We start from the raw sequence: 16759 nt of genomic DNA on the forward strand, positions 1-16759 counted from the left end.
ATCTCCCATATCACTGGGGCTCCTCTTTAATTTAAATGGAGTTACTCGTTACGATTCCGAACCTTCACGTGACTGAGTTTATGAACCATTGTCAAATAGTGGTGACATTAAATCTAGGAAACAATACGCGAAGTCGCGCATGCACAGAACGGAAAATTTGGTCAAGGCATTAAGTAATCCGCATGCGCAGAACGATTGATTTCAGTACTTCCGCTAAGCGCTTCGAGTGCAGCGTCAAACGCGGGCCTGTAATCTAACACGCGGAGACTGACCAATGAAATCTGAGAAGTAGAAATACCGGTAGACGCTGTTGCTTGATTGACAATGTCAATCAAGAAAGGGAGGAGCTTAACGCTATCGTTCTCTCCCAGTAAATTCCGATGTCAAATAACGACGTTATTTGGACGGAAAAACGATGGTTTGAAAACGTCCAAATAACGTCGTTTTTCCGTCCAATGACCATATACGGAAAAAACCGACGTTTTCGTGTTTGCAGTGTAAGGATGCCACTGTCTTAAATATACATGTTAAAAACTAGTAAGCACTATTTCTATGGTTTACTATTTCTATAGCAGAATATGCAGGTACAATTTACTGACGAAGAACTGGACGAAAGGTTTGGTTTAAATGCAGTAAAGTCACATGCCACATCTTAATGTCATTCCATACAATAAACACTTGCGACCAAATACGTATTCATGGTGATAGTGTTTACAGAGATCGAGTTTCTGTGCCAGTTATATAATGATAAACTTATACAGCCTTTCAAAAAGCAATAATTCATTAAATAAAAATTGATGTAATGCTCAAGCCATAGCTTCGTCACGTCCTTATACGATAACAATAAAAACGTGAATCCATACACTTTTAGGTTAATCATATTGGTTCTACCATGATGTTAGCCTGTTCTGGATTCTGATGTGGTCAGTCAAACTGAATCAGAGGTATCAAAGGAGTGTAAGTTGTCTCGTACGAAAGTATCAATATAACATCAGTCGGTAAAATACTTCGAACATTTATACCATCAAATCTAAGTGGACTTAACAAATAATGAATAATTAATATTTCGGTGTGAAATGCAATTAAATTGGTTATGGACCGCGAAATAATGCTTAATTTCACATATAAATCTAGTATGAAAGGTTTTTAATGCTGCGTTTGTTGCTTTCAACTGTCGTTTGTTTCGTGGCGTTCTTGTACAAAATCCCACCCCTTTCATATTATCATCGTTGAAAGCAAAGAGTTCATACGCAATTCTCACTATGTTCACATAATTATATATTCTCTCAATTAAAAACAAAGTAGTTTTGTTTCCAAAATAACACGATCTATTGTTGAAGTTGCCAGAATACTTATAGATAAATAGTCATTGGATTTGTCATAGTGAGTCGTATATAGTGTTTCCAACATCACTCTTATTGGAACAAGAAGTATATTGACACTGTATTCATATATGAACCGTTCACATTTATTTGTAGTAAGATAACTAAAAACGAGTCAAGAGGCGTCACTCTATTATCTAACAGAACCCTAAACGAATTAACAGACATTAAAACGGTAAGTTTTCGAAATATAATCAATACCCCATTCTACAGTTCAATATTTCTCTAGTGCATGCTCGCCTCAGACTCGGGTTTAGTTATGTAACTGGTCATGTATAAGATTTATATCTGAATGCTTGATGAACACAACGGATCCAATTCTGTTTTAGTGCATGGAAATTACAGTAAAGTTAAGATCTACAATAACTGGTTGCGAACTAGTTACAGTTTTATAATTTCCCTGTATCAAGAAGAAAAGATTTGGCATAATGCTCAGGTCGGCAATTAATGGTTGGCAGTTTTATCTCTTTCTAGAGTGATAGCTTTCATTATGGAAGAATGATATTTGAATTTCACACTTTCTAAAGTGACGGTTATCTGAAGATTGTCAACATATTCATCTTTTGAATTCCGATTACCCTCACGTGTATCTTATCATAACATTTTACGCATAAGTCTTTATTGGTTCTCGCTATTGGTGAAATTGTGCCGTCTATGTACGACTATGATATTTTTAATATATCATAGTTCAAAAGACGTTCTCGTCAACTACGGACATACCCAATGTCGTATTCTCGTTATGAAAAACCTACCTCGCAGTCGTGAAATGGTATCAAGGACACTAAACTAATTAAATATTTTATCTGGGAGTGGTATAGCCGGAGTTGTACTGAGACATTTCAGAAAGTAACATACTCTCGACTCACATTCACTTTCGACAACTTAGACAGTAGTTTCGTATGGTATGAAAGCAACTTCTAAATCTGTTTGAAAAATCGCAAAGAAAAGCTGTTTACATGTAACGCATTGCCATCTAATCTACATCATATCGTCAAACAAGACATTGTTTTCAGCTTTCATTAATCAATATCTTCTACGCAACATAACATCTACATGGGAGAAGTAAAATGATTACTTACTTATTCAGTTGTTAATCCGGCCCTCTCCAGAAACTTGACCAGTTTCTTAATCTACGATGAATGGCAACTTGAGCAGGCAGCTGGGCAAACACAGGAATGTGATGATTGTTGAAGCATACCAATCAGGGTATACTCTGCCGCTGAGGAGAACGTGTCATATAGCACCAATGACCTACCACGTGACATAGCGAGCAGTCACGTGATATGTTACGCGCGAGAAGTTAATTCCATGGTGTGCAATAGTCTTCATTCCAAACTGACGCCATCTTTCAGTGCTTTTATACAAACAACATTATATTTTATTCATTTAGTTTTTACTTACCTTTTTTAAATAAAATTCACTTTCTGTGAAGCAGACGTTAAATAAACGAAAGAAACAACTCATTTTAGTATCTGAAGTAATCCTTAACTTATTATCTTAAAACTCACCTCTAGTTTTTACATAATATTCAGTTAGATTATTTACCATATCTTGTTTTGTGTTTGTACCCGTCGGGCACATCCCATTTGTGAAGCCGATGTTGAATGATGATGTGACACTCCCACTCCAAATAAAGGGGATAATAGAATATAAATATTTCAGATAACACTTACTGTTACCTTTAATAAATCTTTTCCTTGTTGTTGTTTTTAATGAATAAAAATAGCTTTTTGGGGTGATTTTTTTGTATCTAAAGATAGTAACCCGGCATGATGAAAGGACAATGTATGAAACGATGAAACAGAAGCAACATATATAACGGAATACGGTTGGTCCTTATAGCCTTCTGTTCTATTTGTAGGAACAGACTAAGCAAGAATGCTTCGCTGTGAACTTAATTTTTTCAGTGAAACCCCTATCAAAATACTACCCTTGTTTCTCTTTTCAAAGATTCTAGTTTTCACCTGTTTTGTCTGGTTTAAATTTAACAGTTTTTATTCAGAAAGGCCATACGCCTTTCATACGACAATTCACTGCAATAATGATGAGAAAAACAGATTGAGTTATATCATTGTAGATACAATTACTGGTAGCTGCATATTATATTTTGGCACTATTTACCACGAAAAGACCAAATCATGAGCAAATTTAACTGAAATGTAAAGTGGCTACTCTTTATATTTATTTTCTTATCTTCCTTGTCTATAATCATATGACATTGCCTATGAAATTTGAATAAATAAACAAATATTTTGTTTTCCCATACCGACTGACGATTGTCGTAGAACAAAGATCGTTTCTACAATAGAGGGCCTCATTAGTAATATTTGAACTAATATATTATATTTTGTAAACGCTTTTGCTGGCTGTGACCTAGGCAAACCATGATGTTTTTAGAAGAATCTGCTTTGTTTAAATCACAATCACTGATCCAAACATGTGCGCCAATATGTTAATCCTTCAATAAGATTATCTTATCGTGAGAAGAAAGGTGCCGTTTATGAACTGTGCGTTGCGACTCAACGTTCAACTGAATTGTGAAAACATTTTAGTATTGGGCAGAGACGTCCACATTATACAAATTCTCACTTCCGTTTAAAAAATCCAAAATGCATATATACTTAGACGTCTGATGGCCAGTTACGTTTGAAACGCGTTGAAAAAAGGCTGTTCATTATCTTGGATCGACTTTTTGCAATGGAAGAGGCATCACTGCATGGAATTTGGTCAGAGTCAGGAGAAAGCTCAGGTAAGACCAAATATCTACATATTTATTTATGTAAAGACATCGGTTTATTTCTGTGTAAATCACCATATAGAGGAGATACATTATCGTTCGATATTATTATATTATGCAAAACATCACACATAAGATTATGAAATGTTTTCCCTTTCTGAGATATTGCTCATATCTGACAAATATACATACATTGTAAAGGAATCGTTTAGTGCCATATACATGAATATAGAAATGTAATGACTACTCTATTAACATAAGACGTTCGATATAGAGTTGTGAACGGACCTAACAATTTACATCTACCATCTTTTATTATCTCTGTCGCAGAAAGCACACTTCGTTGTGAACTGCAGTGTTATAGTGAGAACCTTTGACACAGAAGACAATTATTTCTAAAATATGTTCTAAAATAACGTATCGCTTTACCGTATGCATGTACATAGTATAACGTTAGTTGTTATCTATTAGATTTTTGATCCCCGTACATTGCTAAAACTGCACAATGCGACACCCGGGTATACGACTATTAAAAAACCTCCAATACAACAATGTTGATAAACAAAGATTATTTGTGATATCTACAAGCAGTGTCACAATAAAACTGAAGATTTTGATTTTGTATCGCCTATGAAAAGTAATTTATTCTGCAAACATGCAGTGCCACGGAAACTCTAACTATCTTTTATTAAGAAGCTGCATATGTGTTATTTCGTTTAAACAATTTGTAACTACAGTTTGAATCCCCTTTTTAACATGGACATATTATACACTTGATGAGATTGTTTGCGCGGCTCAGTTCTCAGTTCACATGTTTGACAAATGGCACTATAAAACGTTGGTAAAAATATCAAAAACAGCCTTTTTAATTTGGAATAGTATATGCCCAATGACGGTTTGGCAGAAACCACAAAAAAGTATAGATTGTCAATAACATGTCGCACATACCGGGCCCTAGTTCAAGATCAAAGATAATTGCCGCCTTGGAATGTCTAGCGGAATGATTGACACCTGTTATCACTGTAAATGTCTTGTCAAGGCTTGACTAACGATGACTCAACGCCAATTTAAAGAGGACATTACCACATGTTTATTGATAAACATTGAGAATAACCATAGACAGTATGGCGCCGCTTAATTTGACTGTCTGCCGCTTTCACACTGATTTGACAATATGCATAGGTAACACGCGTTACTGCCGCATGAGTTTGTTATTTTCTATGATGGGTAGTGATACGTGTGCGATTTATTTGCAATGAAACTTAGCCAATTCTCTATGACATCGGCATTTGTGCACGGGAACCACGGCGTGTATGTTTATTTCTCTCAAATCGTAAACGTAATTATTAATTACTACAGTCACCTACTACAATATTTTGGGTTATTTGTCATTTGGATATTTTCTTAATAACTTAAGACAAATAATTGATATATGAATTATTTATATTAATATGAATTCAGGCTCTTGAAATAGAGTTTATTAACATCATTCCTCTATTTGGCTGGCATTTTGAGTAGATTGTTCTGACTAAATCTAGTTCCACCATGCAAACTACATGTTTTCCTCTGAATTTATAATCAGTATCTCTTCAATTGTAATTATTCTACCTGCGTTTTATGTTATAAGAAAACCGAACAGTTATCATCATTCGATAGGACAAAGGCTTAACTATGCTTCTTACCCAAACTACCAAACTAAGTATTCAGATGTGTGACCATATCCCTACAAACACGCTAAAACCAAGCAATCCCATTTCACTTACATATTGTTTGAAACACATGCTAGTCAATCGCAAAATACTGATTCGCATTTTAGATTCAAGGTAAGCAATGCATTATATACTTACAACATATTTATCATGTTCAATTTAAGGATCCGAATACCAGATCGACGAGGAGGACAAGAGTGACACATCGTCGGAATTTGCCACCAATTACCAGGTATTCATTGAAATAGTGAATAGATTATTCACTGATTATCCGGGGAAGTTAACAATTTTTGATTTAAACAATATTTCATTCGGAAATAATATAACGATACAGAATAGGGAAAAGGTGAACCGAAAACTAAATATCTATACTAAGTCTAACATCTTTCCTCTTACAATAATGTACGCAGTAACTATATTCTAATGTAAATGAATAACATTTTGTAAAAAGGAAATACGGTGAGACAGTTAAGTAATGTTGTATCATTTATTTCGGTTTCTTCATGTCCCAGGAAACTATACGCTGACCTCTTGTAATAGAGTAACATGAATGTTTTATTAGTAGACTGAATGTGTGTCTGTATGAACTGAATTGTATCATCATAGTGTTGACCCAAAAGGAATATCGCCAAGGTGAACGAGACTAAAATATTGAAAAAAATCATAGAGTAGGTTAGGAAAAAAAGTCATGGGAAAAAAATCATAAACAATAAAATCTGTATGCATATCAGTTTTATTCAAGTAACAACAAGTGATCTGAAGACTAAATAAATAAAGTCCTGTTCTGTTCTGAAGACGCCGTCATGATTAGTTGGCGCCAGCCTAGACTGTCCAATCAACGTGAATATACAAACCGTGATGTTACTTGACCAGTTGATGGCACCTGTCAAACTCAAAGTGCCCCTGGTCCTCCACCCACCATGTGTAATACTTTAGCGCACTTGAACGTTTTATGTGCAGCTATATCACTGTTAGGCTGAGTGATGAGAGAATAAATTTGGTCGTTTTTGTTAACGATCGTTTTTATGTTCAACCTGGTAACCTTATAAGTGACTAACTGTTTTATCATGATGAAATGAAACATAAAAAAATAATCAGAGGGAATGACGGTCGCATTTTTCGCATACATGTCATGCTCGCATTAATTTCATGATTTACTCAAGATAGATTTGAGCAACGATCATGTTTGGGTAAGGGAGATAATTTTGTCTCCGCTTGCAATTGGTTTCAATCGGACGAGCAGCTCCGAGATCGCAGCCTGACTGTTCGGTACGGCCGAAACGCGGCATCCATGTTGTTCACGCTCCTTAGATCACGCGGCCTCATTGGCCTGACGAGACATAGCTCTACATGCCACTATCGCTTTGCTTCAGTTTCTGCCAGTCTATACCTTTCTTGAATTAATTAACGATTTCATTGTCAAAGTGGTCTGATTTCAGTAATGTTAATGAAATCGGTGTTGTAATATATTATAAACTTGAACATTGTGCACTATCTGTTATAAATCTGTCAGTTATATATGTAATATTCATATTGTCAGGGATTGTTTTACTAAATGTGTTAACACTTATATCACCCGTTTACATCATCTGCTGCTAGTGTCGAAAACAAGTGTTTGACGAATTCAAGTTTTACCGCATAACCATATTGTGGAAACATTTTAATTTTGTATTTGGTCTCATCGTAGAGTCCAGTCAAGCGCAAGAACAAAATCTTGAGACAAAGGGAAGAAAATGGAAAAAAGAATAGATTAGGAAGCGGTCCAGTTGCCTCATCTACACCTATGACAAGAGTTTACGACTTTTCAGGTATTTCTTACCGAACTTTACAATAATGGTTCCTAATTAGTGGCCAGGTTGAACTGTTGAAATGTGTCTGTGATTGCAGAAAGTGTCTCTCATAACCTGTAATGGGTTGTTCATACATAATTGTTTTAAATAGATTTTATATTGTAAATATGAGGTGAGACTGTAATAAAATATCTGTCTGTAATTACGACAAGTAGGACTGACCGTTAGCTTTAGCAGTCCACGTGAAGCAAAAAAAGTATAACGTTTGTGACTCGCCTGCAGTCGCAGATGAATTTCTTTACCTTTTTAAATGTCCAGGGCTCAATCATCAAAGAAAAACATGAACTGTAAATTATTGTGCATGGCAAAATGTATATAAACTTTGCAAATGTATGCAGTCTAAAAACTATTATGTTCGAGCAATAAAGCACGTTCAAGATAACTGATTCATATATTTTCATCAACCCAAGCCCATTTCTTAAATTGTACTTTTCTATGCAGATGGAGAAGATGACGGTCAGGACTTACTGAGAAGAGCCTCAAGCTGTAGTATGTATTTTCATCAAACACAATTCTATGAGCAGGTTCATGAATTTTCTTGTCACATTCGTGCAGTTTAACATGTAATTTGCTTTCATTTCAATCAGAGATTATCGTAGGTATGCTTAGACACGCAGTTATTTTCAACATCTAAATGGATATTCATAAAGATAAATGAAATCCGTATCCATCGGCGATCAATGGTATGTAGTGCATCGATGTGTCTGCAATTTGCTTAGAAAATAGCACTCATACGGCATCTGATAAACAAATTAATGTTTCAGAGAAACAAGCTGCAATTCAAGCTGAGACTCCTCGTATGAGACAAGGTATGTCACACAACGTATGAAATGATTTTTCGCATTATATGAATAATCATACATTTATATGATTTTGGCACATCTTTAGCTGCCACAAGATACGCGGAATGACACAGGAGGAACATCTCCATTATTGATAAGGATTGCTTAATCGACATTAAAATGCCCTAGCTAATGATATTCAAACACTCATTCGTCAACACCAATTACATTCGACCAGCAACAAGATCATTTAATGTAACTATCCTTTTTATGTTTGCCGCTGAGGCTTGTCTTATATTCCAGCGGGATTTCAAATGACTGCAACCTAGTGCTTATAACACTTCAGATTGCAGTTGATGGCAAAATTAGCTTACTCTTTTTAATAAGAATATCAAGGAGGGGTAGTTCTGTTTGGCTCGAATATATTTTGAATTTGATATTTGAGTGCATATTTTGGAGAAGGTTGCACTTGAATTTTTCCCAGAACGTAAAACGGTCATCCAGGTGCTATGTAAGTATTTAATGTTTCTCTTAATTACAGGAAAGTCAATCCCCTATGCGGAATTTCTCCAACTCATGAGGGTCATGGAAGGACGACTTCACAGGGCCATTACAGATTTGAAGGGCGAAGTCGGCGACCTTAAAAAGGAAATTGGAAACTTAAACAGCGAGGTTAGAGACCTCAAGAGCAAACTTACTGAAAAGAATACACAGGTAAGTGATGATAGTCAACACTGTATTCAGTTTAAAATGCATTCTCGATATGATTTATCGTGTTTCAAGGGGAAAATTATAGTTAAATATATATTTACGTGTCATTACAAGGAAACATTGATTTTAAAAATTGCATCCAGCCAGTGTTGGATCATGCGATATAACAGTAAGTGAACTAGTAGGGCATACCATGATACGTTTCACCGTCAATTTTCACTATATTTGTATTTCCAGGTTACCGCCCTAACTGCAAAAGTTACACGTTTGGACAACAGGGTCCAGGAACCAACACAAACTTCTACCAAATCCAGCAAAGTCAGTACAAACATAAGGGTAAGATCCCAGCAAAACATCAAAACGGCGGATATGTGGAAAACCGTGTTTAGCGACCGAGATTATACAGCTCGTTAAACGAGGGCAATCAACATAAACTATGTGTTGTTATTGGGAAGAAAAACACCATAACGATTGTTTTCCCGATGTACTCGGCACTAATAAGCGGATTAAGGTTCAATTCAGATACTTTCGGCTTGAAAGCATTCACTTTCTTTATCTAAAATAATATTTGGCATGGGGGAGATTGCACTAGTGTAATGATAAAACACCACTTTGTTTACAATCAAGTTGTAAACAATCAAGTTGTAAACCAACGCATGGACCTGTTACTGTTGTGGTACGGTATATTGTAGACATGGAGCATAGAGTGTTTTTGTATGTTGGATGAGTGTGTTTGGATGAGAAAGTGTTTGTATGCGTGAACGTTGTGTTTGTGTCCAGAATGGTAAATGCGTATGAGTTTCGTATGTACCCCGGTATGCAAGTATGAAAGTAATTATGTCTTGAGTGTATGTGTGTGAACGTTACGTAAATTTGTGCATGGAGGTATCTGAGTGAGGTAGGTATGTTGTGGTGTGTCCACAGAGGTGGATGTGGGATGCAACTGTATTTTATTGTAATTTTTTAATTTTTTTTAAATGGCCAGGTGTATCTATTTTAAATAGCTTGGGTTCAGCAATCGCATTAATTTCACGATTTACAGTAATCGATGCGTTTCTCATAAGACAATATCAAGTTTCGATAGATTTATCTCACAGATAAAATCACCAATATTGATTCTTTCTATTGTCTGTTAACTATATTTTATCAATTTTCTTCCTTAGGCAGCATTGAAGGCAGCGATCGACCATGCTGAAACTGAGAAAGGGTGGACTATGGAGCCTATGTTCACGTAAGTATCGTAGTGTGCAGTGATCATTTTGGAAAGGACGATATGTTCATTCTGTTACAATCATTTAAATAATTCGAAAATATCATTTTTACCATACTTGACAACCATTTGTTTGGAGTCGACTTACACCAGGAAAACGCTGTGGCATTGTAAGCACTATTTCTGTTGATATGTGTATCTTTGCGTCTGTGAGACCGAGTATGTAACCTATATAATTATTTATCTCTTTTTAAACCCCTATAGGTTTGTCGCTGATAAAAGTTAATCAAAACTATCAAAAGTCATATGTAATTTATCTTTGTTTCACTTATACTTTTATTACAGTACTTTTTATTCAGATGAATAGATAGGCTTGTTTTAAAATCTTATCGCATTTTTAGTGTTCATTTTACCTCCATAATCAATGAACGAGTCGCAAAGTTTTGTGTGCCTCAAGTTTTTCTGATAAAATTGGAGGTACATCCGAAAAAGACTGTTACGCAATTTTGGCAAAAATAATATTTTCTTAATACCACCACGATTACTTCTCTTCCATGAATCCCGTTTCAGTAGAAAATAGTCATAAATAAAGTCTTAGGAATCTTTGTAATGGGAAATTATATGAGACAGTCACATAAATATATATCTTTTTGTTATTTTTGTACCAGAAAACTGTACCACCAATATATCTCAAATCTAAACGAATATGTCTTAATTATGCAGTGAAATTATACCTAATAATCTTGCTTCTTTTAGTTACTTCAAAATAAGTTAATAAGTTCATGCTGAAGTCGTTAAAGAAGATTATATGTAATAGTTATTGGCATATGTATATTTCTGGTCATATAATAAAAGTAAAACATTTGTTGCAGGTTGGAGTCCGCACAGAATCGACAAGTTGTCAAATACATCTGGGACTTTTCTAAGGTGATAGCTCCAAGCATGACAAAACAGGAATTTAAAGGTATTTTTATCATTTAAGTGTATTTCAAATGCATGTGTCCGTCATGTACATTTTTAAAACATTTCAATTCCATAAGTCAATGCAAAGGTACACATGCCTACTAGTGGAAAGATTTAAACCTTTTTTCATTGTTTTGAAATGACTTATCTATGATGCGTAACATTCCCATTAGTCTGTCAGGAAAGAATTATATGCAGCATTCACAGGTAAACTAATGGTTAAAGACTTGCTGTACACTATTTGAAGATATGGAAAAAAGACCGGTATGTTGCAGTTCACATCCAAATAAGGAAAGAAACATTATGTTCCAGATGGTATGACCAGGATCATGTTAACGAAGAAAGAGAAGCTATCCCGAACACGTAACGGAAAAGAGAAAGAACACACGGACGCGTCCAGAAAGAATTCAAGGAAACTGACGGTAAGTTGAAAGATTTGTGTTGCTGGAGGGATTAAATACCCCCTTAGGATATAAAATTTGGATTATTGAAGATGAATTTTGAGTGAAGCTTAACTTGGGCAAAGTAAGGCCAATTGTTGGAAGTGTTTGAGGTGTGACTTTATATAGGCCTGTTGGCCATGGCCGCCGAGTTAAAAAAAAGAGAAATTTAGAATGAGGTGAGTGGCGCCTTATTAATATATAATTAAAAGGTGCCCAGTGGAGTAAGGTTATAGGGAGAGGTGGAATTTGGAATACATATGTTTTTTGCAGAATTAACAGCAGGATAGATTAGAATAGAGAATTTTATTAGGACAACCGGGGTGTATAAAAATTGGTAAATTGCCTGCTTTTAATATTTACCTATTTACCCTTATATAGTTTACACCCCGGGTAATTTTCTGTTGTTTATATTATGAGTGTATATATATACATAGTGCCCCAGGTAATTTTACAAGTATACACTACAATTCTAAGACGGAAAGGCCGTCATGTGTTGTCTAGACTGTCCAATCAACGTGAGTTAACAAACCGTGATCACTTGACTAGCATTGATTAGCTTGTCTATAATGCCCACCTTTGTAACATGTCAATATATTGCTTTGTCATTATATCATTGTAATTAGTGCTGAGAAAATGTTGTTATGAACAGTGGCACGACCATCACCCGACACCTGTATATATTCAATGTGTTACGTGACAGACTATTTCTATTATCCCCCAGTCTCTGTCTTGTTAGTTAACGCCAGAGTCGACACACGCGTAGCTCAGCTATTTTAGTCAGTCTTCTAATGACTGGGACAACACACACGACTTGTGTAACTTGTTTATAATTTCAATCACTGTTCAGAAAACATTTGTGGAGGTGTAATAAACCACAGGCGCGAAAGAGATTTTTTTTTAACCTTTAATATGAAAGTATATATTTTACAAGAGCTTTTTGCCAGTCTAGCTACCACTCGCTCGTCTTCTACATAAGAGTAAAAGTGGGGCACATCTCTGCCGGTATTCTTCCATGTATTCGCATAACAGCTTCGAAATAATATTTTGGGCGTCCATTGATGCACATATGCATCGGAGAGTCAACTAGGACATTGGCAAATGAATTCATGTAAATGCAATATCATCATACAACGTGTTTAGAAAATAATAAGAAGAAGAAGATTCCAAGCGATGCTCCCGAGTGCTTTGCCGGTACTGACGTCAGTGGTTAGGGCTTGTGGTTTTGCACATTAGTAGATAATAGAATCCAGTCAATATATATAATATCGTTTTTTAAGTCTTTCACAGTATTTTAACCTGTGAAATAAACTCATCATAATACTTATTAAGAGGTGTGTCGCTAATCACCTCGGGATATCTTTGATATTCCATGTATAACTTTGCTCTGACTTATTGAATTTCCTATTTACCTGGCTTGAATCAATTCATATACAGAAGAGTAAAACGACTGAACCTGCATACATTTTAAGCGGTCATTGATCAAAGGATATTATGAGGCGTACTACTTTTTGTTTGTCAACATCACGCCTCGAAACATTTTATAAAGTAAACCGTGACTGTTCTGTTGTTAAAATTAGGTATTACTGAAACGGATTTTTGAGCAGTTGTCAATATATGAAATAATAGGTCATGTGTATCCATTAATGCCCATCCGACGGATATGTTTCCATTACCAAGCCTAGTAAGGCAAGGTTGCCTGTTGTCCTCAATACTATTTTGTGTTGAGCAATACGATTTAGCAACAAAATTTAAAAAATCATTGGCTTGCTATTATATGCGTATGAATTTCTCTTTTAACAGCAGGGTTTTGCCCGGTCTCAGTAATATTGAATTGTATAAACGTTGTTAGGTAAGGTTTAAATCTTACCATTTCTTGGTAGTTATTATTGTCGTTGCAAGAAATTAATAGTTTCTTTTAAATGTTACTTGACGAATTTACATTGCACCCTCAATGTAAATGTGTTGTCAATATATTCAAACAGTTGAAATCATTTCCTAAATAACTAATGTTACACAAATAACACTTTCTGCCATAAAAAAGGTACATAACGCCATCTTTCTACCTTTATAGAAACCCTGAGCGTCACCCAATGACCCTAATAAATCTGTCACCCGCGGCCGCATGTATATGCACATAGAAAATTGGTTAGAGGTAGATATGCCACAAATACAATTACAGAAACTCTCAGAATATGATAAATTAGGAAGCATTTGTTTTTAATGATTTAAAGAATGGTTTATCTCAAATAAAGAAGGCCAACAGACAATGCCTATATGAAGTTCCCTCCAGACAAATTCCTTCCACATAATTTACTATTGCATCTCAGAGGACTGTACCTTGGGTACTGAAACAGATAATGAACATTACCCTGATGAAAGTAACCACAACTAGAAGATAAATTATGAGGAGCAAATCTATCAAATTTGTAGCCATTTATTTCACTACGTTCTTATCTAAATGTACTATGTACTATCCAATTCTTTCCGTTACCAAATATTCTATATTGATGAGTTACATTACTATCGATCCGGACTTTCGTTGTCAAACATGTTAAATCGACACAAATTAGCCTCGAGCAGATCACCACTCAGCTGCCCAGCCATTCCACAGAGATTTTTCTTAAATTGTTCTGATAAACAAAACCAGAATATCGGAATCGTAACTGACATATCTCCCTTACTTGCGATATGTTCCAATGTTGTTAGAAATGTCGTGTCATTTTAAAACGTATATAAATCCAATCATACCTTCAGATCATTGTTGTAACATGTCTTTTGGTAGTATATTTATCTATACTACGAAATGTTTCATGTTTCATACTCTGTGGGGAGTGACTAATATTCACACCAAGTACCAGATAGATAGTTAGGAATGTAACGATGCGTATAACTATAGTTGCTGCAATTGCTTCTCTGAAATGAGAATAAAATGTTTCATGTTTGTTATTCCTGCATTAAAACGTCTTAAATAACTCCTGCTTGTACGCAGTGAGTTTTACTTTAGGAGTTCAACTGCAAATAATATGTACTATGAGTTGTAAGTTAATGTTACTGAAACTTGAAGATTATCTGTAGACTTCTTTTTATAGATTTAGATATGTATTTCTTCCCACTTACAGAATTTCGATTTATAGTGACTCTAAACACAACATGCTCAGGACAAACTATTCTACTGAAGTAATGGGCACATTTCTGTTTTGTCTTCGTTTTATTTCGTGTTTAAGAAAGGTGGGTGTTATAAAGTGAACGGTTTTGCTTTCAGAAAAGCAGAAACCGTGTAACTGGCATTGAAAAATCCGAACTACCTCATCACACAAGGACCAAGTACATTCGAGTAATGAAAAAAACGCAGCTCATGTCGTCAGAAGAGAGTTCGGTCGACGAGGATGGCAACCGGGTCTTCAATGTGAGAAGGAGGGACTGGGAGAGTCATGAAATGAGGGCCGCTAAAAAAGTGGCCGACGAGACATTTAGTAAAACAACCAAGACAGCAGCGTCCATCGTACCACGGACGAGACGAATTACAGGTGTCTCGTCATTTGCACCACCTCCTGCCTGGTTGCAGAAAGAAGACAGCTGGGTCAGCTCAGCACTGACATACCATGGAGTAGTTTAGAATCATCATCATTCATATCCTCATCAGAACATGCTTACTTACTTACTAAAAGGGGTGTTTTTATAGGTTAGGAATTTTAGGGTTTATTGGCAGCTTGTTTTTTGTCCTTTTTTTTAAATGCGGCCAAGTAGGCCTGGTTTGATTAGATATATGCTTAGTGCTTCAAAGGTTTAAAGTCATGTAGGGGGTTCAGTACAGTCATGTGATTGTTGCAATTTAGTGAGGATTGGAGTGTTGTTTGGTCTGTGTTGCTGGTAATGTGTTCCATAAAGTATTGAATAGGGCGCTCTAAATGTAAATGTCACACGGGAATAATACGTGTTCGGGCGTTTCTTTTTAAGTTGCAGTGGGGGTATTTACCGGTTTGGTGGTTTTTTTAATTAGGTGTAGGTGAGAGCTTAACTTAGTGTGGCCTGTTTGTAGTTTGGTTATTACTCTGTCAATGTTTTTGGTTTTATGATGGATATGTTTTTTTGAGTGGCGTTTTAGTTTGCAATCATATTTCTGATTGTTATTTTGCCGCTATTTTCCTTTGAGATACTTTTAACTTCTTTTTTTTTATTTTGGTAGGTTGATGCTTGGGATGCTTACTTCTTCTAATTTTAGTGCTGATTTGGCTGCTTTGTCTACATGTTCGTTGCCAAACACCCCAACGTGGGCAGGGATCCAAACTATTTCTATGTCTTTACCTAGTTTACGTAGATTGTTGGCGCTTTTATCTGTTGTATTAGTTTGGGGCGTTTTTTGTGGTTTTGTTTTTATGGCCTGGAGCCCACTTAATGAGCCGGGATGCGCATGAATCACGGTCGTCAAAACGAATATATTTACCAATTATATGAAGTCAATTAGCCAGTTCAAGAGACAATACCCTGGTGTAATTACGTCGCATGCCTCTGGTTCACGGTTCGTCTGATCTCCCGTCATAAAACCACGATGTTTATTTACCTGGAGCCCCAGACAGCGCTGACTTCCCTGTGTGCAAGTACGTACATGGCAATAAATGGTTTGACAGTTGTTTGACGGAATCCCCCCCCCCCCCCTCCCCCCCCCCCCTCCTTCTACCTTTTATGGCATATTTCAAAATTCCAAACTTGACCTGTTTTGTATATATGTATATATTATTATGTTAATATGGACAATGGTAAAATTCATAATCACAGTTCAAGGGCTGTTCACAAATTATGTAAATCTGCTTCGTGATGAATGAAGCATGGTAATAAATGTATGCATCTGAGTCATTTGTTCTGTATTCTTTGATGAGAATGAGTTTTCTTATATTAATGATGATTACTCTCACAGAATATTTGATAAGAGGATAGGACTTTCAGTTGAGAATAGTTATGCAAAAGTATAGGC

At 35.7% G+C, this 16759-nt stretch overlaps 1 protein-coding gene across 2 annotated transcripts; it reads left to right on the forward strand.

Annotated features, from left to right (window-relative positions):
• Positions 1-460: 460 nt before the first annotated feature.
• LOC124126353 lies at positions 461-16069 on the forward strand. Of its 2 annotated transcripts, XM_048390943.1 has the most exons (10): positions 461-6060; positions 7516-7636; positions 8120-8167; positions 8443-8487; positions 9002-9174; positions 9409-9507; positions 10335-10402; positions 11254-11345; positions 11657-11766; positions 15050-16069. In XM_048390943.1, the coding sequence occupies exons 2-10, from the start codon at positions 7612-7614 to the stop codon at positions 15401-15403; spliced, it is 1014 nt and encodes a 337-aa protein (XP_048246900.1). In that variant the 5' UTR covers positions 461-6060; positions 7516-7611; the 3' UTR covers positions 15404-16069. The 2 variants fall into 2 exon arrangements, with proteins under 2 accessions (XP_048246900.1, XP_048246901.1); XM_048390944.1 differs by lacking the exon at positions 461-6060 and having other exon boundaries at positions 7353-7636.
• The last annotated feature ends 690 nt before the right edge of the window (positions 16070-16759 follow it).

This window comes from Haliotis rufescens, unplaced genomic scaffold (assembly GCF_023055435.1).
Source record: "Haliotis rufescens isolate VD_foot unplaced genomic scaffold, xgHalRufe1.0.p SCAF_9, whole genome shotgun sequence".
In the NCBI taxonomy this organism is placed as follows: domain Eukaryota; kingdom Metazoa; phylum Mollusca; class Gastropoda; order Lepetellida; family Haliotidae; genus Haliotis; species Haliotis rufescens.